General features: G+C 48.8%; 1 protein-coding gene across 1 annotated transcript in view; it reads right to left on the bottom strand.

Annotated features, from left to right (window-relative positions):
* Positions 1-23,320, bottom strand: part of LOC119445354 (inversin) — a 369,285-nt gene that overhangs the window by 196,675 nt on the left and 149,290 nt on the right. The window contains exon 6 of the mRNA XM_037709663.2: positions 4,270-4,471. Coding sequence (XP_037565591.1) covers positions 4,270-4,471 — 202 coding nt within the window. The remainder of the gene's footprint in view (positions 1-4,269; positions 4,472-23,320) is intronic.

Here is a 23,320-nt window from a genome sequence, read left to right as displayed (position 1 = left end):
TCGCGCGCCGAAACTCGGTACGGGCTCTGACGGAGTGGGCGGACATTTTCGTCGGTGATGATGCGGTGCTTGGCGACAGGGGTTTGTCGAACTTTTGACGACGACGAGAAGCAGTCCTTGTATTGCAGGAGCAGAGCTTTTAGTTGTTCTTTCTTATGCCTGGGAAGGTTCTGATTGACGTCGAAAGTTGGCTCAGGTATTATAGTCGTCGTTGCAGGTGCACTGGAATCCGTGAAGGCGAAAGCACTGCTGGCTTGTACTATTTCGTCGATGTAGGCGACCGTGGTACCTTTGTTAATGTGCTTGTATTCAGGGCTGAAGTTCGTGAGCATCACCCTTGCTTTCCCTGCACGTAGCTCAGCTATGCCTCTAGCGACGCAAATTTCACGGTCGAGCAGTAGGTGATGATCGCCCTCGATGATGCCCTCCATGTCTGCAGGCACTTCGGTACCGACGGAAATCATTACGCTGGAGCGAGGCGGAATGGTGACTTGTTCTTCAAGCACATTCAAGGCATGGTAACTTATGCTTGTATCCGGTGGTAGCGCGTTGTGCGTTGAAAGCGTTATCGACCTGGATCTTAAGTCGATGACTGCACCGTATTGGTTTAGAAAGTCCATGCCTAGGATGACATCCCTGGAGCAGTGCTGCAGGATTACGAAGCTCGCCGGGTAAGTGCGGTTGTTTACCGTGACTCGGGCTGTGCAGATTCCAGCCGGCGTTATTAGGTGGCCTCCAGCTGTCCGGATATCAGATCCTTGCCAGGCCGTCTTCACCTTCTTTAACTTGGCGGCGAACGCGCCACTGAAGACGGAATAGTCGGCTCCAGTGTCGACGAGAGCGGTGACGTTATGACCGTCGATGAGCACGTCTAAGTCGGTAGACCGTCGTCTAGCATTACGGTTAAGTCGTGGCGTCGGATCACGGCTGCGTCGGCTTGCTCCGCTGCTGCTACGTCGCGTCGGCCGGTCTTCTTGCGGCGGCGAAGTGCTGTCAAGGCTGTTGCTAGGCGGCGTGCTGGTATCTCGTCGTAATGATTCGCGAATCGTCGTCGTCGTCGGCGGAGGATCTTCGGCATTGCGTCGTACAGCAACCGCACCTCCATCGGTTGCTGCCTTTAGTTTCCCCGGTAAGGGCTGGGAGATCGGCCCCGGGTGGGACCGGTGTACTGATGACGATGCGGCGAGATGTAGCGGCCTGGTGACGGCGAGCGTGAGGGTCGTCGGGGTTGCCACTGGGCTCCGGCGAGGTAGTCGGCAATGTCGCGCGGTCGTTCACCCCGCACTGGACGCGGAGCGTTGACGGCGAACCCTCGTAGGCCCATCTCGCGGTATGGGCATCGGCGGTACACATGGCCGGCTTCCCCGCAGTGATAGCAGAGCGGGCGGTGGTCGGGGGCGCGCCAAATGTCCGTCTTCCTCTGGTAGCTGCGCTGGGCGACGGGCGGGCGTGCTGGCGGCGGCGGTGGTGGACGTCGGAACTGCGGCGTTACGGGGCCCTGGCGCGAGCGCGGAGGGGGGCCTTGACGACGGGCGACGGCGGCGTAGGTCAGCGCTTCCGGCTCGGGTTGCGGCGATTCGGGAAGTCCTAGCGATTGCTGGATTTCCTCCCGCACGATATCGGCGATGGAAGCAACTTGAGGCTGCGACGACGGTAGCAACTTCTGCAGCTCTTCGCGTACTATCGCCCTGATGGTGTCTCGTAGGTCGTCGGAAAGTCCTTGGACTTCGACGTAGTGTGGCGTCGAACGGCGATTGTATTGCCGGTTGCGCATGTCCAGTGCTTTCTCGATCGTCGTAGCCTCCGAGAGAAAGTCTTGGACTGTTGTTGGTGGATTCCGTACCAGTCCGGCGAATAGCTCCTGCTTAACTCCCCGCATGAGCAAGCGAACTTTCTTGTCTTCGGGCATAGCTGGATCGGCGTGCCGGAACAATCGAGTCATTTCTTCAGTGTACATACCGATGCTCTCATTCGGGAGCTGTACACGGTTTTCCAGCAAGGCTGCAGCTCTTTCTTTACGGACGACGCTCGTGAAGGTGTCCAGGAAGGCGGCTCGGAAGAGGTCCCAGGTTGTTAGTGAACGTTCCCTATTCTCGAACCAGGTTCTGGCGCCGTCTTCAAGAGAGAAGTAAACATGGCGCAGCTTTTCGTCGCAGTCCCACTTGTTGAACGTAGCGACCCGGTCGTATGCCTCCAGCCAGCTTTCGGCGTCTTCACATGGCGAACCGCGGAAAGTCGGCGGCTCCCTGGATTGTTGCATCACGACCGCAGATGTTGGCACAGGGGCTGTCATGGTAGCTGCTGCCGAGGTCATGACTTTTGTCCTCTTGGTCTTCTCAGGTAGGGGTTCGTACTCCGGTGGCAGGTTCAGTAGCCTGCGACTAGCTCGCTGGTCGGGGTAGGCGTCGACGTCTTCTAGACGGTGTGGGCTTGGCTCACGGCTGGACGGGGGGGTCCGGTACAAGGACATAAAAGCACCTCCACCAGATGTCACGTAGTAGTGACGATGAAGCAAACAGTCGTAAAACTGGGAATGACGAAACTGATTCTTTATTGGGCGAACCTGTGCCCACAAAAGCAAGTTACACTTGAAGCACAACGATAGCGGCGAACACAGTCGGCGATCGTCGGAATCTGATCAGCGGCGAAACGCGTCGGCTTTTATACCTGAGTCATCGAAGGTTCCAGATTAATCCCTGATGCCCGAGTGTCTTCCAGAAAGTTCTAGATAATTCGCATCGGTCACACAATCAGATAACATAAGCGTCTGTGAAAACAGGCAACGGAAAGAAGCATCGATAACGTTCTAGAAACCTCCGACACAGGCGCGTCCTGCGCCGAGCGATAACGTTTAACATTTGTTAGCCGGTGGAAAGCGGCCACCGGTGAAAGATAAAGATGTATACGTGTCAATACGAACTGAGAACTATTCGCTGCGTCAGCCCATAAAAGAACCCCTCGTATAACAGCCTCATATGAATTCTCTTGATTTTGACCTCCTTCTGTGAATGCTGATATTTTATGTGTGTCCCATACCACTAACGAATGAAGGTTCGGCTTTTTGCTGGCTGCAGCCTTATGGTCTAAAATGCATATTTCGCCCAAAAAGTTGCGTCGAGCAGCTGCGTCAGTTTCGCCAAGCAGATCGGTCCGAACGGTTCCCCAAGCGACAAGCACCGCTAAACTGAGTAGAGCGTGTAGCACTGAGAAGAGAATAAATGTTGGTCCATGCCTTTTTGTGTGCGGCAAACAGCTTTACTTAAAATTACCACAGCTTAAAATTAACTGGTTAAGAACGGCTTAATTTTGAGAAGCAGTTCAATGAGCAAACTGTACTGGCATAATCTATACTGATGTGTTGTTTAGTCCTCGTACCACTGCCGAACGTTTTTCTGAATAGATGCGAAAATTCTATATTTTGCCAATGAACAGCTCGTCGTGAGCAAAAAAGATTTAGTGGGATAAAATCAAGATAAATGTTGTAGAAGTCCTATATAGCCAGCGTTTGTTACATGATTGTTGCACCACGGCAAGTATGGTCGCTTAATTAGATTGTCCTATCGTATGTTTTCGCGTTTATGCTTTTATTATCCATGTGAGCTACCGCTGCAGAGAGTAGAACTGCGCATGAAAAACCCACTGCGCTCTGGACTGACCTCTGTTTGCCGGCACTGTAACGTTGCCTATGAGAAATATACTGTTGTCTAGAAAATAAGCTCTTTCAACAAATTTTGATGATGTCTTATATATTTGAGAGGACTGTCATAAGTGCGCCAGCATAGGGAACGAGAGCGAACAAACGGAAAGGTTGCAGAAGGCGCCCGGACGCAGCCCGAACTGTAGCAGACGACAAGCGCAAATCCTTGCCATGACGTCATGCGAGCGGCGCTCGCAGCGTCGCCTTTGTTCGTTCTCGGGGCTAATACCACGTTGGAGCCTCCGCTGCGCTGTGACTACCGAGGGCATTCGTTGGTGTCACGATGCAGTACCTCGCTTCACTGCTCCTAGATGGTGGCGCCATCCTTGTAAACAAAGCGCTATCCTTGTAAACAAAGCATATTTTACTCGTTGGCGCCGAACGCCAAATCCGTTGCACGAAGTTCATCGCGGACCCCGACATAAAACATATCAAAAAAGGGCATCATCCGTTGTCTTAAGACATCAGCATGTCGCATGACCACGGATGTCTAGAGGTTAAACATGATCACTTAATAATGCCGGTGAAACCTTTGGAATGAAAATACCTGTCTGGATGGGTTTCGTGCTCACCAGTGCAAGGCATTCCGGCCACCCGCGTCAACGCCATGAGTGCCGACATCCAGCAGGGCGATCACACAGCTGGTGTGTCCCCCACAGGCGGCCCCCATCAAGGGGCTCAGCTGACGCGACGGCTCAGGGGCGCCGCCCTGATCCAGCAGCCACTGAAGCACCTCCAGGTGGCCTCTGCCAGCCGCCGCTTGTAGCGCTGCCTCTGCACACGTCGTGCACGCAATCAGGCTGGCTCCCCCCAAATATCACAATTGCATCCACAGAACTGTCACAGAACCACGACTGTATCCTGCTGTGTATGACAAACAGAAGTATGGCCCGAAGTCATTCGAACTCGTCGGGCAGTGCTCTAATACGCCGGTGCAACATGTTTACGCGACGCAGCACGCAAAGCAACTCATTATTATTATTATTATTATTTATGGACATCACGATCCAATGGTGATTGCCGCGCGTCTCTCTTCAACGCGAAGCCGCGAAAATACCGCGCGCGGAGCTATCAGCAGTTGGCACTCCCCGTCCGCTTCACAGATCGTTTTCAAGATACGGTCCGCGCGACCGTGCCAGAGTATGTTTGATCGGTCCGTGCCGCCGCCGGAGTCCTTTGATCAATGCTCATAATGGTTCGACACGGATGGACAAGGCGCTAAAGAGGGATAACATCTTACGATGACCGGACCGTCATCAGCGCACCTGGCGCCGCCACCTGCAGTACTTTGCTTGTGTTATCATTGAATGTACCTTGCGCCACCGTCCGGACCAGTTCGTATCGCCGCAGCGCTGTCGTTTTTACTGGCCGGGTTAAGTGTCACAACACTGATAATGACACCGCGCTGCGTGGAGATGAGCAAGAGGCACAATGCTTACGCATAGTTAGACAACTCTCAGAGGAGTTTCTGAGTGTTTTTTTTTTACCAGTGAGTAACTCAGTGAATAACCGCGGAATTAATACTATCTCCATCGTCGCGCCTAGCTTGATGGCTGGCTACGTGGCATTTAATCCCACAGTTAGAACCGACTTTGGAACGAGCTCCCACGGAAAGGCTAAGTTCTGAGAATGAAGCAGGAAAACGGTTCTATTAGGAGGGCCGGGGTTCTGTTCTATGTCCACGCTAAGCAAAAGGCAATAAACACAGCACAGTGCATGCGTACAAAAAGTCTCATTTTCGCCCGAAAGCCGCACCATCGATTGCGATAGCAAAATAGTGGACAGCTATACGAATTAACGATACCAACTAAATTAACAAGCATGGTGTCATGCGCACAAAAAAACATGAACGCCTCTCATTCGATGACCGCTGAAACTCGCTGTCAAATCGCTGAAGTAAGTAAGCGCGGCACCAGCCGCGCGCAAATTGACCTTCATCCCGCCGCACGCATCAGCGCGAACTAAGCCGGGAAAACACAGCGCTGGGTGGACTTTGGCCCTGCCGCCGATGGCTTTCAAATACAGCCGCCGGGGCGGTCGCGCGCGGCGTAGAACGCGCCGCTCTCCCCTTTCCCTACCCTTCCCACGGAGCCTTGCGGCCCCGGCGGGCGCGCGCGGCAGCCCGCAGTAGAACGCCCCCTCCCCTCCCTACACTCACGCCCGACTGCAAGACGCGCGCTTCCTTCCCGCTTCCCTCCCTTGCGTGCGCAAGATTAGCCGCGATCGCCGGCTCACCCTCGCACGCTTTCACTTGCACATAGAGCATACGGCACGCGGCGACGATTTTATCGCCCTTGGGCTTTATACTGAACGTCACGGCGACGGCAGAAACGCGCCTGGAGTGTCCACAGAATTGCTATCGCAATAAATATCACGAAGGAACTTGGGCAAGAGAGCAGCGGCATAAAGCAGCAATATTCTGGAGGTAACGTATTGCTCAAAGGCCAAAGACATATCACCATGTCGGTGCTGTTGCTGCCTTGCCCACTGAGAAGCGATGTAGGCAGTGCCGTATGTGACGTCACGCCATTGTTTCAGGATAATTGGACGGTCTAGGCTAACGTTATCGAAGCATTCGTTGTTCAGATGTACCGGTAGGTCACTGGACAAACCATGACTGTGTCCCCCGCGGAAGAAAGTGCAGTCCGCGCCAACGCAGATAAAGATTTGCACGGGTTCACCAGGAATTTGTGACGAAGGCGGGTCCGCTAACGCAAGGAAGTGTTGAGTCGTAGAAACGGGAAGGCCAAGAAACAAAGCCGGCAGATCCCACGCCCTGTGGGAATCGATGTTATGCGAAAGAATGTGCGGTCAGCTATACCAAGTTAACGAAACGACCCTGACAGCACCAAGACGTAGGCGGCTGTTTCATGACCTACATGAAACGCATGTCATGACATTCATGTCATGAGTCATCAGGAATCCATTTAGCTATGCACAAGAAGCCTTAAGGCGAAAGCCTTAGTCATGCTCATGACTATGACTTCGACCAACAACCTGTAGCCTTTTCCTTCACTTAGTACCACATCCGAACCCATTCCATTGGTTTTTGAGTGTTAATCTTGTTTCGCTGAGTCATTGTCATTTTTACTGAGCCATGCTCATGACCATGACTTCTATCAACATCCTGTAGTGTTTCCTTCACTTAGTGTGGTTTTTGAGTGCTAATCTTTTTTCGCTGAGCCATTCTCATTTCTGTTGAGCCATGCTCTTGACCATGCCTTCTACTATAAACCTTTAGCCTTTTGCTTCACTTAGTGCCCACGTCCGAAACAATTCCACCGGTTTTTGAGTGCTAATCATTTTTCGCTTTGTCATCGTCATTTTTGTTGAGCCATGCTCATGACTATGCCTTCTACCATGATACTTTAGTGTTTCCTTCACTTAGTGCCCTCGTCCGAACCCATTCCACTTAATTTTGAGTGTTAGTAATTTTTCGCTGAGTCATTGTCATTTTTGCTGAGTCATGCTCATGACTATCACTTGTACCATTATCCTTTAGTGATTTCTTCACTTACTACCCACGTCAGAACCCATGTCGGTGGCTTTTGAGTGTGAATTCTTTTCGCTGAGTCATTGTCATTTTTACAGAGTCATGCTCATGACTATGACTTCTACCATCATGATTTCGTATTTCCTTCCTTAGTACCCACGTCCGAACCCATTTCAGTGGTTTTTGAGTGTTAATGTTTTTTCGCTGGGTCATTGTCATTTTAGGCAGCTGTTTCATGACCTACATGACACGCATATCATGAAATTCATGCCATGACCTATCATATATGTTCGTCATACACTGTTGTCATACTATGCCAATTTTGGTAAATACCAATTTAAGGATACGACCTTGAGAGCACCAAGATGTAGGCAGCTGTTTCATGACCTACACGACGGACATGTCATGATATTCATGTCATAACCAATCAATTATGTTCGTCATACTCTTGTCATACTGTGCCGATTTTGGTAAATACCAATTTAAGGATACGACCATGAGAGCACCAAGACGTAGGCGGCTAGATAGATAGATAGATAGATAGATAGATAGATAGATAGCTCCCTTTCCGTCACTGCAACCACTGTCGAAGAGTACCACTCGAGAAGGCCAATGAGAACGCAACAGAACTACCACCGGCAAACCGGCAACGAGCGTGCTGAGGGATATGCCCGTTGTTCAGCAACGGCCTACTCGGAGCCACAAACATACCCATCCTACCCGAACGTTAGCCGCGAGCCTCCCGTGTGTTATACCTGCGGTGTCACACGACACATCTCTCGATTCTGTCGTCAGCGTCGTTGGGCACCGAGGTGGTACGAGTCACAGCCAACGTCCTATGGCACTGAACGTCCTAACGTCGACAATTCCTGGTCTCCACGCTCCTTTACTTTGTCGACGACCTTCCTCATCAACAGTCCCCGACGGAATCACCGCAGCGACTCACCCGTTTCAGACCGCAGTCTCACTCCACCTTCTTCACGTCAACGTCGCTCTCCTTCACCGAGGCGACGTTCATTCTCACCACCGCCGTCGGGAAAGTAGACTGCGCGGCCGATGGAGGTGAGGTCGCCAGACTCGACACGACACTGATACCTCCACCGGTTACAATGCTGAGAAACAAAGTGGAAGTGACAATTGATGGTATATGTACAATGGCATTGGTGGGCACCGGGGCTATGATATCTGTTATGAGTCTTTCTTTCAAGAACCGGCTTCGACGCAAAGTGATGTTTTTCCTCAACATGCATGCTAAATTCCGCGGAGTAAGCGGTGAAATATTGCGTCCCCTTGGTGTTTGTGCTATAAATGTGTTATTGGCGGACCGAAATGTAGCCGTGGCTGCTGCTGAGTTCTTCGTTCTCCTCCTTTTCTATCTCCTCCTCTTTGCCACGTTACAATACCGTCAAAGTGGTAAATGTTCGCCAAGAAATGCTTCGCATGTAAAACTGCGCAAGGCTAGACAACGTCTTAGAATCGCGTCTGTACTGCTGCTGCCTCGCCCACTCACGCACAATTTCATAGACCAGTGCGTCGAGACTTTTAGGTGCGAAGCACCTTATGCGCTCGGGCTCTCGGCGTCTCCTGTCTTCGTCGTCACGGTAAAGCAAGTGGCTCGCGCTCGGCACGCGCTCGTGCCACTGCTCCCGCGTTCGTCGTCGTCGTCTTTCACAGCTAGCTGCGTTGCCGCTCATCATTCCGGCGTAGAATTTCACTTCTGTCGTCGTAATGCGGAGGCCGCGTTTACGGGGCTATGAGCCTTTGCAATAAGGCAGTATGATCCCATTAGTGGCGCATCACTGCATGCTTCGCACCTCCCGAGGTTTCACGTTAGTGGAGCTGCATTTCGCTGGGTCATTTGACACTTGCGCATAAAATTTAATTCACCGCTCAAACAGAGCCTACGACTTAACTCGTGCTAACTGTAATAACTAATAAAAGCTAAAACAGTGCACCACAGTGCAGCGTCGTGGCAATGAAGTGCTTACGAGGCGCTTGCTTTTTTTAAGTCCAGCTCAGCGTACTGACGTCCAAACCTAAACACGGCTGGTATCCTACATAGCGTCGTCACAATTTGTAGCCACCGTGGTTGCTCTGGCCTTGCACTGCTAAGCCCGAGGGTGCGGGATCAAAGGCTGGCCGTGACGGGCGCATTTCAATGGGAGAGAAATGCAAAAAGGCCCGTGTAAACGGTGCATGGGATGCACGTTCAATAACCCCAGGTGATCAAAATTAGTCCGGAGTTCACCCCTACAGCGTGCCCATCGCGGTTTTGGCACGTAATACCCTAGACTTTATTTTATTTAAATAATTGTAGTGTCGGCTATGAATTCTTGGCTGGTTCTTGATCCCCAATTGGGAAAGCTGTCGGGCTTCCTTGGCACGCTGGAGATAGGTAGCGATGCCGAGAGATCATCTTCACTGGCATTCGATAGCACGGCGTCAGGCGTGGTCGCGGGGTTCCTTCCGGAAGCCAGCTTGAACGAGCTGCCGCATTGAAAGCGAAGGTTACATATGGAATGACGGCGTCCACGGCTTGTGTTCGACGTACGTCGCTCACATTGCGGCGAGGTTCTCTCTAGGCATTCCGCAAGGCCATTCTTCTGCGGGTGGTCCTGCAATGACTTGTCTAGCTGTATTGCAGGATGGCTTGAATAAGCTGCGCCCTAAATACGTCCGTATGTTGGTGATGAAGACGACTCCTGAGGCACGATGTCGTGACAGGATGTTCTCCACAAGAAATTTCACCACTTCAACCACGCTGCCTTTAGGCAGAGTAGTATCGACTTTGGACTAGTTGGTTTGATACAGAGACCACAGGGCATCAGTGAGGCGGGTGCATTTGGTTCGGCGAAGCAAGCAAGGTAGTTGGCAGATACGACGATCCAGTTATTTCCGGATGTTCACGTCGGAAATACTCCATATAAGTGCTGTATAAACAGTTGACAAAGAGGGTCGACTGGCTGAAGCATTCTGCTAGTCTTCTCGGTGGTGCCTTGTGTCGCTGAGTCTCGGCATGTCTTGACGTAATGGGCGACTTCGGCGATGAGGCGCAGCCCGTAATACTTCTCCTGTATCCTTGCGAGTGTGCGGTAGAAAACCCGCAGGTGTCCAGCGGTAGGGTCGTCATACAGGGCGTGAGCGTACAGAACGTCTTACCGCAGTGCTGAGGGCACAACGAAGAGGTAGTTGGCGCGGACTGGTGAGAAGTTCTTTGTTACAAGGACCTTAGTGACAATCCCTGCTTAGCTATCCTGGGAGCAAAGCCGGTCTTCATACCGTAAGCACAACTTTTGTTGAAAATGAGAAAACTAAGCATACGCCTTGAAATATTATGCACAATAACCCGGGGTTTATCCAGAATTGCGACTTTGGGGGGGGGGGGGGGGGACGAAGTATTTCTTATCTTTCTGTTTTTTTTTTGAGCGAAAGACAGGGGGGGGGCACTCTTTTTGCCATGCTGTTTTATTTATTTAGGCTTATCGCTTTTTTTCGACAAATGGTTACGTAAAATCTGCTAATTAGCAGAAGTACACTGCTTATAACCTTTTAAGCAAGTATATTAAACCACACCTTCCAAGGGAGTTCGTCCTTGTTGGTGCAGCATGTAGAGCTGGTATTGTTGCGCAAAAAATACTACAATTAATGAAGGTGGAGACAGGCAGGCACGAACGAGGGCGGTATAGAAGGCCGAAATGTGTACCTAGTTTTTCGGGAATATAAATTCAGTACTTATTTTAACACCCATGGCATTCTGTCACCACGCTTGAAGATTGCAAGAACATGAGGGACAACATTTGGAGTTTTCATTTGATTGCACCAAGTTTATTCTTTTTTTTTTCTATGCAGAACAAAGTGAAGAAAGTTTTTAATCTACAAGTACAATATCACTTTTCGGAGAAAAAAACAAGCACAATAGGCACAGAGAAGCCATATACCTTAAACAGCACAATTAAAATATAACTAAGAACAAAAAAAAGCCGGCAGATCCCACGACCTGTTGGAATCGATGTTATGCGAAGCAGTATGCGGGGAGCCTACCAAGTCACCGACCATGAGAGCACGAAGACGTAGGCGGCTGTTTCGTGACCTACATGACACGCATGTCATGACCTATCATTTATGTTCGTCATACACTCTTTTCCTACTATGCCAATTTTGGTACATACCAAGTTAACGAAACGACCATGAGAGCACGAAGACGTAGGCGGCTGTTTCGTGACCTACATGACACGCATGTCATGACCTATCATTTATGTTCGTCATACACTCTTTTCCTACTATGCCAATTTTGGTTCATACCAAGTTAACGAAACGACCATGAGAGCACGAAGACGTAGGCGGCTGTTTCGTGACCTACATGACACGCATGTCATGACTTATCATTTATGTTCGTCATACACTCTTTTCCTACTATGCCAATTTTGGTTCATACCAAGTTAACGAAACGACCATGAGAGCACGAAGACGTAGGCGGCTGTTTCGTGACCTACATGACACGCATGTCATGACCTATTATTTATGTTCGTCATACACTCTTTTTCTACTATGCCAATTTTGGTACATACCAAGTTAACGAAACGACCATGAGAGCACGAAGACGTAGGCGGCTGTTTCGTGACCTACATGACACGCATGTCATGACCTATCATCTATGTTCGTCATACACTCTTTTCCTACTATGCCAATTTTGGTTCATACCAAGTTAACGAAACGACCATGAGAGCACGAAGACGTAGGCGGCTGTTTCGTGACCTACATGACACGCATGTCATGACCTATCATTTATGTTCGTCATACACTCTTTTCCTACTATGCCAATTTTGGTTCATACCAAGTTAACGAAACGACCATGAGAGCACGAAGACGTAGGCGGCTGTTTCGTGACCTACATGACACGCATGTCATGACCTATTATTTATGTTCGTCATACACTCTTTTCCTACTATGCCAATTTTGGTACATACCAAGTTAACGAAACGACCATGAGAGCACGAAGACGTAGGCGGCTGTTTCGTGACCTACATGACACGCATGTCATGACCTATTATTTATGTTCGTCATACACTCTTTTCCTACTATGCCAATTTTGGTACATACCAAGTTAACGAAACGACCATGAGAGCACGAAGACGTAGGCGGCTGTTTCGTGACCTACATGACACGCATGTCATGACCTATCATTTATGTTCGTCATACACTCTTTTCTTACTATGCCAATTTTGGTACATACCAAGTTAACGAAACGACCATGAGAGCACGAAGACGTAGGCGGCTGTTTCGTGACCTACATGATACGCATGTCATGACCTATTATTTATGTTCGTCATACACTCTTTTCCTACTATGCCAATTTTGGTACATACCAAGTTAACGAAACGACCATGAGAGCACGAAGGCGTAGGCGGCTGTTTCGTGACCTACATGACACGCATGTCATGACCTATCATTTATGTTCGTCATACACTCTTTTCCTACTATGCCAATTTTGGTACATACCAAGTTAACGAAACGACCATGAGAGCACGAAGACGTAGGCGGCTGTTTCGTGACCTACATGACACGCATGTCATGACCTATTATTTATGTTCGTCATACACTCTTTTCCTACTAAGCCAATTTTGGTACATACCAAGTTAACGAAACGACCATGAGAGCACGAAACGACCATGAGAGCACGAAGACGTAGGCGGCTGTTTCGTGACCTACATGACACGCATGTCATGACCTATTATTCATGTTCGTCATACACTCTTTTCCTACTATGCCAATTTTGGTACATACCAAGTTAACGAAACGACCATGAGAGCACGAAGACGTAGGCGGCTGTTTCGTGACCTACATGACACGCATGTCATGACCTATTATTTATGTTCGTCATACACTCTTTTCCTACTATGCCAATTTTGGTACATACCAAGTTAACGAAACGACCATGAGAGCACGAAGACGTAGGCGGCTGTTTCGTGACCTACATGACACGCATGTCATGACCTATTATTTATGTTCGTCATACACTCTTTTCCTACTATGCCAATTTTGGTACATACCAAGTTAACGAAACGACCATGAGAGCACGAAGACGTAGGCGGCTGTTTCGTGACCTACATGACACGCATGTCATGACCTATTATTTATGTTCGTCATACACTCTTTTCCTACTATGCCAATTTTGGTACATACCAAGTTAACGAAACGACCATGAGAGCACGAAGACGTAGGCGGCTGTTTCGTGACCTACATGACACGCATGTCATGACCTATCATTTATGTTCGTCATACACTCTTTTCCTACTATGCCAATTGTGGTACATACCAAGTTAACGAAACGACCATGAGAGCACGAAGACGTAGGCGGCTGTTTCGTGACCTACATGACACGCATGTCATGACCTATCATTTATGTTCGTCATACACTCTTTTCCTACTATGCCAATTTTGGTACATACCAAGTTAACGAAACGACCATGAGAGCACGAAGACGTAGGCGGCTGTTTCGTGACCTACATGACACGCGTGTCATGACCTAACATTTATGTCCGTCATACACTCATTTCCTACTATGCCAATTTTGGTACATACCAATTTAACTAAACGACCATGAGAGCACGAAGACGTAGGCGGGCAGATAGATATAGATAGATACTCTCAAAGTGGTAGTTGTTGTTGTTGTTGTTGTAGCCTATCACGCCTGTGGCTCCTACCCACGGAGGGGGATTGGCCAAGAAATGGGTGGATTATTCCAAATTAATATTGAGGATACATTTCCGAATATCTATGAAATTAGTATTCAACAGCGTAGAGTTATATGTTAAAGTAAATCAAGAAAGTCATATCGAATGAGTAATCAGAAATTTGAAAGTACAAAAAAAAAGAAAAGGATAGAATTTAGCAGGGTATTCGTTTGGAGTCTGTAAGGAACGTTTGGACGGCGAAGCAAGCATCCCTGTGGCTGAATCCCAAAGTGGACGCCCCGAACGAAAGAATATTAGGTTCTGTTAAGTCCAGGCCAAGCCTTCGAAAAGGTATTTCCAACAAACGTTTTCTTGCCGCAGTAAAGCGGCGACAAGATAGAAGAAAGTGGTGTATCGTCTCTTCCTCATTACAAAACGGGCAGAGGGGGGAGGGAACCAAACCCGACCTGTGTAAGTAGAAATTTAGGGAGGGTATACGGCAACGTAATTTGGTGAGAGAGACCTCAAGCATCTTTGTGTTACAGGATTCGCTACGCCAGGGAAATATCAGGTGCTTATAATCTGGAGAAGCAGTCAGAACTGGGTTTGATAAGGCTTTTCTAATTGATCGCATCCGAAATCTAGCCGCCGTGATGTGTGCAGTCACTGGTAGAATGGGAAGAACAGGGCCGGAAAGAGAGGTCTTTGCCAGTGAATCGGCAGTTTCATTAAAAAACAACCCTTTATGACCAGGTACCCAAATCAAATGAACACATTGCACATGGGCAGGAACTAGCAAGTAAAATAGTTTTAGCATAGGTGAATCATTAGAGGCGGTAAGGGAAGAGCAAACAGAAAGGGAGTCAGTAAGGATAGCAGCTGTTGTAGTCGTTTGGTCTAATTTACGTAAAGCTAGGATTACTGCTAAAAACTCGGCCAGAAAAATAGGCACAAAATCGGGCAATCTTAAAGAAAAAGACCAGTCGAGTGCAGGACAAAATATCCCAATGCCAGTCTTATCCTCGCTCTGTGATGCATCTGTTGCAATGATAATATTTGTTCCTAGGGAGCTTAGGTGGTCTTGTAACATGGCGTTTAAGATGCTGTAAGGTAGTAGTTTTGCGTGGTTTGGGAAAATATCGTCGAACCTGATATCCAGGTAATTTGAATGAGTATTGTTAGGAAGCACATCGCGAATTTGCACATTTAGTGGTTCAAGTAATTTTTGCACAAATATAATCTGTGGTGTATGAAACCTGGGCCAATGAACGGGAAAAAATAATTGTGGATCGGAGATGAAAATTATTTGAGGACGGCTTAATGGTGATTCATATAGTCGTAAGAAAGTCTGAACGGTCAGAAGGTGAAATCGGCATATAATAGGTGGGATTCTCGCTTCCAGATATAAGACGGCATTTGCAACGTATTTTGGAAGGCCTAAGCACAGACGTAGCGCCTCTCGCTCTAATAAAACTAGCGGTCGAAGCTTGTATGACGGAACACCTGAGAATAAAACACAGCCAAATTCTAATACTGGACGAACGTACATTTTATATACCATCAAAAGGGATTTTCTTCGCATACCTGTTCTTCGATTGCTTAACTTGCGCAAGATGCCCATTGTACGAGCTCCTTTTGTTGCAATATATTCAATATGCGGCCGCCAGTTAAGATTTCCGTTATAGATAACTCCAAGGTACTTCAGTGACTGAACTTGTGGGATATCTTCGAGGTGATAGTTAAGCGATATGTATACTGGGTCTTTAACGGGAAAAACAAGGATAGCACACTTATTAGCATTCAGGTTTAAGTGTAAGCTATCCAGCCAGCCTTCCAGTTTCTTTAGATAGGACTGCAAAATTTCGTAAAGGGAGTATAGGTCACTAGCCATACCAAAAAAGGCGATGTCGTCAGCATAAACGTAGGTACTGACACCTGGGTGAACGGGGATTCCGCTCAGTAAAATATTAAATAATATTGGTGAAAGTACCGATCCCTGAGGCACACCTCTTGTTTGTTTGTGTTTACCAGATGAATAGCCGCTTCTAAAACAAAAGAATTCCCTGTCTTTCAAAAATTCATGCACCCATGCTACAATATATCCTGGAAAGCCATGGCCCTGTAACCGATTTGTTAAAATTGCATGTTCAATGCTGTCATAGGCTTTACATATATCTAAAGTAACTAACGCCGCATATTGTTTTTTCTGTCTGGCGATGTTAATGCGACTTTCAAGGTCTACATGCGCGTGCCATATTGAATAGCCAGATCTAAATCCAATTTGACAAGGACTCAACAATTGATTTTCATCAATAAACTTCATTATATGCCCGTGAAGCACTCTTTCAATAAGTTTTGCTATGTTTGATGTCAACGCAATTGGTCTGATGTTGTCGATAGTATACCCTGCCCCTTGCTTTTTAAGTAACGGAATAATTTTGGCGATCTTCCATTCATGTGGAATCCATGCATTGCTAATAGAGTAATTTAGCAACCTCAGAAGCTCACGTGGGGCTTCTTGGAAGAAAATTTTTAACATTGCATTTGTTATTCCATCCGGGCCAGGCGCTGTAGTTGGTAACCGTAACATGACCTGTGCTAGTTCCGAATAGGATATCTCTTTGTAGTCCGAGAATGTAGGAGTAAGAACAGAATTTTGAAGACGCGTTGTGAACCGGCTCTCCAATCCTTTAGCCAATAGGTCTAAGGACTCCTGCATTTCCTGTGCGGTATAGACAATTGAGTCTACATTAACGCTCAGTGGGAGTCTGTTTCTAGATCGAAGGAAATAAAATAAAGCACGTTTGTTTTTGGATTCAGATAGATAATCAAAATGTTTTTTATCGTACTCATCTTTTGCGTGTTTGACAGTGCGTTTGAAGGTTGCCGAAATAAATTGATAATCTTTCCAATTTTGTGGGCTCTGATTATGTAGAAGTTTTTTCCAAGCAGCTTTTCTTCTGCGATAAACTCGTGAGCACTCATTGTTCCACCAGGGACTAGATGATGTACGTTTAGCTGTCTGAATTACGAATTCAGACTTTTGTCGGGACATCTGTAACGCTGAACAAATTTTCAAGCCAATGTCTTCGTCATTAGTATTAGTCAATGACGCAATGGAAGAGTGTAAGCAGTCTTTAAATTTTTTGCAATTAACAAATATTCTGTCTTGTCGCTCAACTGATGTTAATGGGCATGCAATTTCGAAGTATACTGGGAGATGATCACTGTTTGTAGAGAAATCAATCGTAGTCCAAGATGTCACGGCAATACTTGTGCTAGAAAACGTCAAATCTAACACTGAGCGAGATTGGCCACGGACAAATGTGGGTCGTCTCATATTTAGGCATGAAAGATTTTTATCTATGGTCCAGTCCCATAGACGCGTTCCACATGCATCTGTTCTGTAACCCCATGATACGTGATGCGAGTTGAAGTCACCAGTAAGGATGACTTGATTTTTGCAGCTAGCAAGCGCACTATCCAATTGATATGTACTGTGTACGCCCGTAGGGAAATAAGCATTTATAATCGAAAAAGTACGGTAGCCTGGTATGCTAAGGTGTACTGCCAAAATTTCACATTCCGGAGACATTAACTTGAAAGCTATTTTAGCCTTATGACAGAATTTAGATGACAACAAAATCATTAAACCACCTCCTAGTGAAAGGCGATCTAATCGAAAAAGTCGAAAATCTTTAAAATTAAAATTTTCTCTGGAGTAGCCAGGTTTCTTGTAAAATTATTACGTCAGGGTTAAGATGTGTAGTTAAGCAATTTAAGTCTATTGAAGCAGAAATCAAGGAACGACAGTTCCACTGTAGCACTTTTAAAGAAGCTATGGTGATGATCTAATTGATATAATTACTTCAGCGACTACCGTCGCAATGTACTTTCTTGGATGCCAGAATGAGAAATAGGATTACCCTTTTTGTTTTTGGAATAGGGACAAGACGCTGTTACTGGAGAACCAGTTCGCTTATGCGGCCTGGTATCATGACCTGTTTCCATGTCATCCTGTGAGTCTGTCTGACGCGAAGAACAAGGATCGGATCCAACAAACGTTGGGTCCGATCTGGTATTCGGCGCTAGGACTGAATTGGCTACCTGTTCTGCAGCACAAGCAAGCGATTTGGTGATTGGTGTTGCGGCTGTTTGCAACAGCTGTGTCATCTGAGCGGTAAACACTTGGGAAATGCATTCTGTAACAGTTTCAACAATATGTTGCATAGCCTTTGTCATCGCTTTTTCCACTGCTGACTCAATGAGTTTAGACAAGTTGTCTTCATTTAAAGTCGACTGCCTCGCAGTGACGCCAGCGTATCCAAAAGCTCTGTCCTTGACGACTGCAATAGCCTCTTGCCGCGAACATCTTCGCCTGTCAATTACCTCGAGGACCTGCACTTCATTAGCTTTTGCCGAGCAGTTTGCATAGTCAGCCGCATGGTTTCCTCCACACAGGCAGCATGTTTCGGTTTCAGCTGTGCACTCATTAGGGGAATGATCCTCACCACAGACGCGACAGCGTGCATTTGATTTGCAGCCTCCTGCACTATGGCCAAAACGCCAACAGTTCCGACACTGTAGTGGACGGGAAGGGAGAGGATCCACTCTAAAAATAAGTGGCCACACTTTTAGTTCAGATGGGCAGGACATACCAGCAAACGTAGCTATGACCGATTCAGTGGCAACTTTTTCCCCGTTTACGAGTCGGTTGCATCGGTATACGGCTATGACACCAGCATCAGACAACTTCTCCAGAGTCTCAGTTGGGCTCAATCGAGAGTCTACGCCCCTGACAATGCCTTTAGTGCATGCTAGATGGGGAGGAATGAACGCACTCACCGGCACAGATGCAAAAATCTTACTCTTTAGGAGGTCTGCAACACAGGTCGGATCTGATGACCTACAAACTATCCCACCTCTTCCAAATTGTCGGACATCGCTTATCATTTGGAAGTGACGCGTCATGGCTTGGAGCTCGGCCTGGACAGCCTGTGGGTTGTTCAGCCGGATGAATCCACCACTCGAGGGCACCAGCGCGACAGGGATGCTGCTAACACCGCTGCGGAAGAAAGATTCCAAAGGTAAATCATCAGGAGAAAGGGAGGCTGACCAAGGGCTGGGCCCTTGCCCAGGAGAGTTTTTAGACATCAGCGCTGCTTCAAGCACTAGGTAAGTCCTGTAAATATGAGATGGTTAAGATGAGTAGGTCAAATCCACCCAAAACTCAGCCAAACCACCGCGCAGTGAGCTTGCCAGGAGAGTTAGGCTAGCAAAAACCACTCGAACCGTAGAGCCAGTCACCGCCGAGACTCAGCGAAGGGACCACGCCCAGGGTTAGACGGCCGAAAGAACGTCCGCGCGCGTGTTAGGCGTCGGACAGCACGATGCCAAGGCGTAATGCAAAGTGGTATATGTTCGCCAAGAAATGATTCGCATATGGGCATCATGCCCGCTACAATCCGGTACATACAATATCTAACGAAACTACTAGGCCAATAGAGACTGCCACATTCACAAAATAATAATAAAAAAACCTAGGACTACACAATTGCAGCGTGTCACCCCACACGTATCTATAATACCCGACGTGGTTTCTTGGTTCACATCATATAGGTTTGGTTTCGTTTCGTGCATATATGTATAGCACAACCCCCCGCAGGGGATTGGCCTTGAATAAGGGCGACAGTGAGTAGAAAAGGGTAGAAGACTTAAATAGGATTTTCTTATTGAAGAATGAGATATGAAATGAATTCTAATTGTTTATGTTGTAAAGAGGCGCTCGCGTTTAATTAATTAGAGCGTAGAACACTGCAGCGAGAGGTTACACAGCGCAGGCACACGGCTTCGAGCAACTCGTCGTCGTCGTCTTTCTCGAAGCAGTGCATACTGCTCGTTCTTCTTCAGTACAATTATCTCTCCGGAGAAAAGGAGCCGTCCCGGCGACCTACGGGCAGGATAGCACAGGGGGTCGAAGTAAGGCCGCTGAACGTGCACGATTTCGCGCCCTCGGCGGCGCTTATCTGAAGGTGGCTCAAGGGGTTCCATCAAGTTGTTCCCAGGAGACGTTTGACTGACCACACGGTAGGGACCCTGGTACTTGGAAACAAGTTTGGGTGAAAGTCCAGGGCTGGTGGCGGGAACCCAAAGCCAGACAAGTGAGTCAGGGGCATAGGGTGCAGGAGAGGCGGAAATATCCCAACGGTGCTTCTGGCGCTGCTTGTTTTCCGTAATAAATGTGCGGGCGAGCTGTCGGCACTCTTCCGCGTGTGCAGCAGCTTCGGACAGGGCAGTAGACTCCGTTGTGTCAGGGCGATACGGAAGAATGGTATCCACTGTGCAGGAAGGCTTGCATCCCTAAAGAAGAAAGAACGGGGGAAATGCCGTAGTGCTCTGTGTGGCGGTGTTATAAACATACGTCACGAAGGGTAGAACGCGGTCCCAATTGGTCTGGTCAGATACGACGTACATGGATAACATGTCGCCAAGACTACGGTTAAAGCGCTCAGTCATCCCATTAGTATGCAGTAGTGGTGCGGTGCATTACGTGGCATTCCTTGAGTAGGGCTTCTATAACCTCAGAGAGAAACACACGGCCTCTGTCGCCTAGCAATTCTCTGGGGGCTCCATGGCGAAGTATGATGTTACGCAGAAGGAACAATGAAACATCACGCGCAGATGCGCATGGGCAGAGGCGAAGTTTCCGCGTAACGCGTTAGATGGTCTATCGCCATAATCACCCAGCGGTTGCCGTCTGAAGTACTCGGCAGGGGCCCGTAAAGATCAACTCTGACGCGGTCAAAGGCGCGTCCTGGGCAAGGCAAAGGTTGCAATGGGGCAGCTGAGGAACAAGGGGTATTCTTGCGGCGTTGGCAAGCGAGGCAGGAGCGCACATATCGGCGGACGAATCGGTGCAGTCCGCGCCACTAATAACGGAGTCGCTGGCGCGCGTACGTTTTTAGTACTCCTGCATGCGTGCATTGTGGGTCATCGTGAAACGCTGCACATATGTCCGAACGGAGATACCGTGGGACCACGAGTAACCATTTGCGGCGGTCCGAGAGGTAGTTACGGCGGTACAGGAGTCCGTCACGAACAGCGAAGTGGTGCGCTTGGCGACGCAGTGTACGGTCAGAAGAAGGCGCTGATGGGTTGGACAGAAAAGCCAGCATAGAGACAATCCATCGATCCTTCTGCTGGTCCGAATGCATCTCCGTGGCGGTAAGGGAGGACTCGCATATTGGTACCTTCGAATAATTTGGCTGGCCTGACACAGGGGAGCGGGACAGGGCATCCGCGTCCGAATGTTTACGGCCAGAGCGGTACAGCACTCGAATGTCGTACTCTTGGAGGCGGAGCGCCCATCGAGCGAGGCGACCTGAAGTATCTTTTAAGGACGACAGCCGGCGGAGGGCATGACGGTCGGTTATTACGTCGAATGGGCGGCCGTAGAGGTAAGTACGGAATTTAGTTATGGCCCAAATGATAGCCAGTTATTCCGTTAGAAGAAAAGAATGCTTGCCAAGCATTCTTTTCCTCTAACGGAATAATTGGCTTAGGCAACGTGCGCGGCTGCGTAGACTGGCGTAGGCAACGACGTATTCATCGAAGCCAGCCTTTCGTTGCGAAAGAACAGCGCCGATGCCGACACCACTAGCATCCGTGTGAATTTCTGTCGGTGGGCTTGAGTCGAAATGTCGGTGTGAGAACAGAAGACTCGGAGCAAGCAAACATTTTATTCGTCGGGCAACTAAGCTGATGTTGCGGCCATGATGTCGAGCTTTTCTTCTTTCGCGGACGTGAAGCACACTGTCCACTACATGGCTCCCCCCCCCCCCCCCCCTAGCGACGAAGGCATTGCCGTCGAGCGGTTTATCTGCTTGTGATGGCGTTGCCAGCGTACATGTGAGCTGGCTTCAAACGGTCTATAGATATCGTCTCTCTGCGTCCGTTAACAAGGAGAGTGAAGTACTCAGGATCTTGAGGACTTTAAAAGGACCGTCGTAAGGTGTTTGTAGTGGAGTGCGAGTGGCATCGTGACGGATGAAGACGTGGCTGGTATGACGTAATGATGGGCTCATATAAACGGTTTTGCAATCCTGACGAAGCGGCGGTGGTACGACAGTAGCCATAGTAGTTCACAGGCGGTCCGCGTAAGAGTGTAGTTCAGCTGATGTCGGTTCCGAGGCAAGGAACTCGCCGGGTACGCGAAGTGTCGTGCCGAAAACCAGCTCAGCGGATGAACACTGTGTGTCTTCTTTCACCGCGGTGCGAAGACCTAGTAGAACCAGAGGCAGGCGCTCTGTCCATGGCATTGTTGAGTCCTGCGCACGCAGTGATGCCTTCAGTTGACGGTGGAAGCGTTCCACCATGCCGTTGGAACTGGGGTGGTAAGCCGTGGTTCGTATGTGTGTTACGCCTTGAAGGCGGGAGAGAGCCCGAAAGAGGGACGATTCGAATTGTCTCCCTCGGTCTGTCGTTATGTTGTGTGGCACGCCATGACGAGCGATCCAGTCGTGCACAAGAGCCTCTGCAACAGATTCTGCAGCGATGTTGCTTAGCGGCATTGCTTCCGGCCAGCGGGTAAATCTGTCGATGCAAGTGAGTATGTAACGTTGGTTCGCAGACGGTGGCAGCGGACCCACAATGTCGACGTGAACATGGCCAAAACGAACGTCTGGTGGTGGAAAATCACCCGGCGCGCTCATGGTGTGTCTGTTGACCTTGGCACGCTGGCATTAGATACACGACCGCGCCCAGCAACAGACATCAGCATTCATACGGGACCAAAGGTAGCGGGAGGTGACGACGTTGCGTAGCTCGCACTCCTGGGTGCGATAAGGAGTGTAGAGCGTCGAAGACCTGTAGTCGGAATTCTTGTGGGACATACGGTCATGGCGGACCTGTAGACACGTCGCAACTGACGGTATAGTCGCAGCCAGCTAGCAAGACCTCTTACAAGCGCAGGGAGTTGTTCGCAGTTCGGAGTGTCGGAAGTTCGGGATCTGTGCGCTGAGCAGTAGCTAGGCGCATGAAGTCGATGCCGGAACGAGCGACTTGAGTTGCGTTGATGTCACTCCGTGACAGGGCGTCAGCAACGGGATTGTTGGTACCACTGATATGTCGAATGTCGGTAGTGAACTCTGCAATATAGGCAAGCTGGCGAATTTCACGTGGCGTGTGTGAGGAACTGTTGGAAGTAATAGCATAAATCAGTGGCTTGTGGTCGGTGAGAATAAAGAACCGGCGACCTTCGAGGTAATGACGGAAGTGGCGGACTGCGAGGTAGATTGCCAGGAGTTCGCGGCCGAAAGTGCTGTAGCGAGTTTCTTGCACTGTCAGTTTCCTCGAGAAGAAATGTATGGGCTGCCAAGCATTGTCAACCAGCTGTTGAAGAACAGCGCCAACAGCTATGTCGGACGCGTCCCCCCTAACGGAAATTGGCGCATCTGG

This window comes from Dermacentor silvarum, chromosome 3, assembly GCF_013339745.2.
Source record: "Dermacentor silvarum isolate Dsil-2018 chromosome 3, BIME_Dsil_1.4, whole genome shotgun sequence".
Taxonomy (NCBI): Eukaryota; Metazoa; Arthropoda; class Arachnida; order Ixodida; family Ixodidae; genus Dermacentor; species Dermacentor silvarum.
The sequence above is the reverse complement of the archived record's forward strand: the minus strand, read 5'-3'. Positions and strand labels throughout refer to the sequence as shown.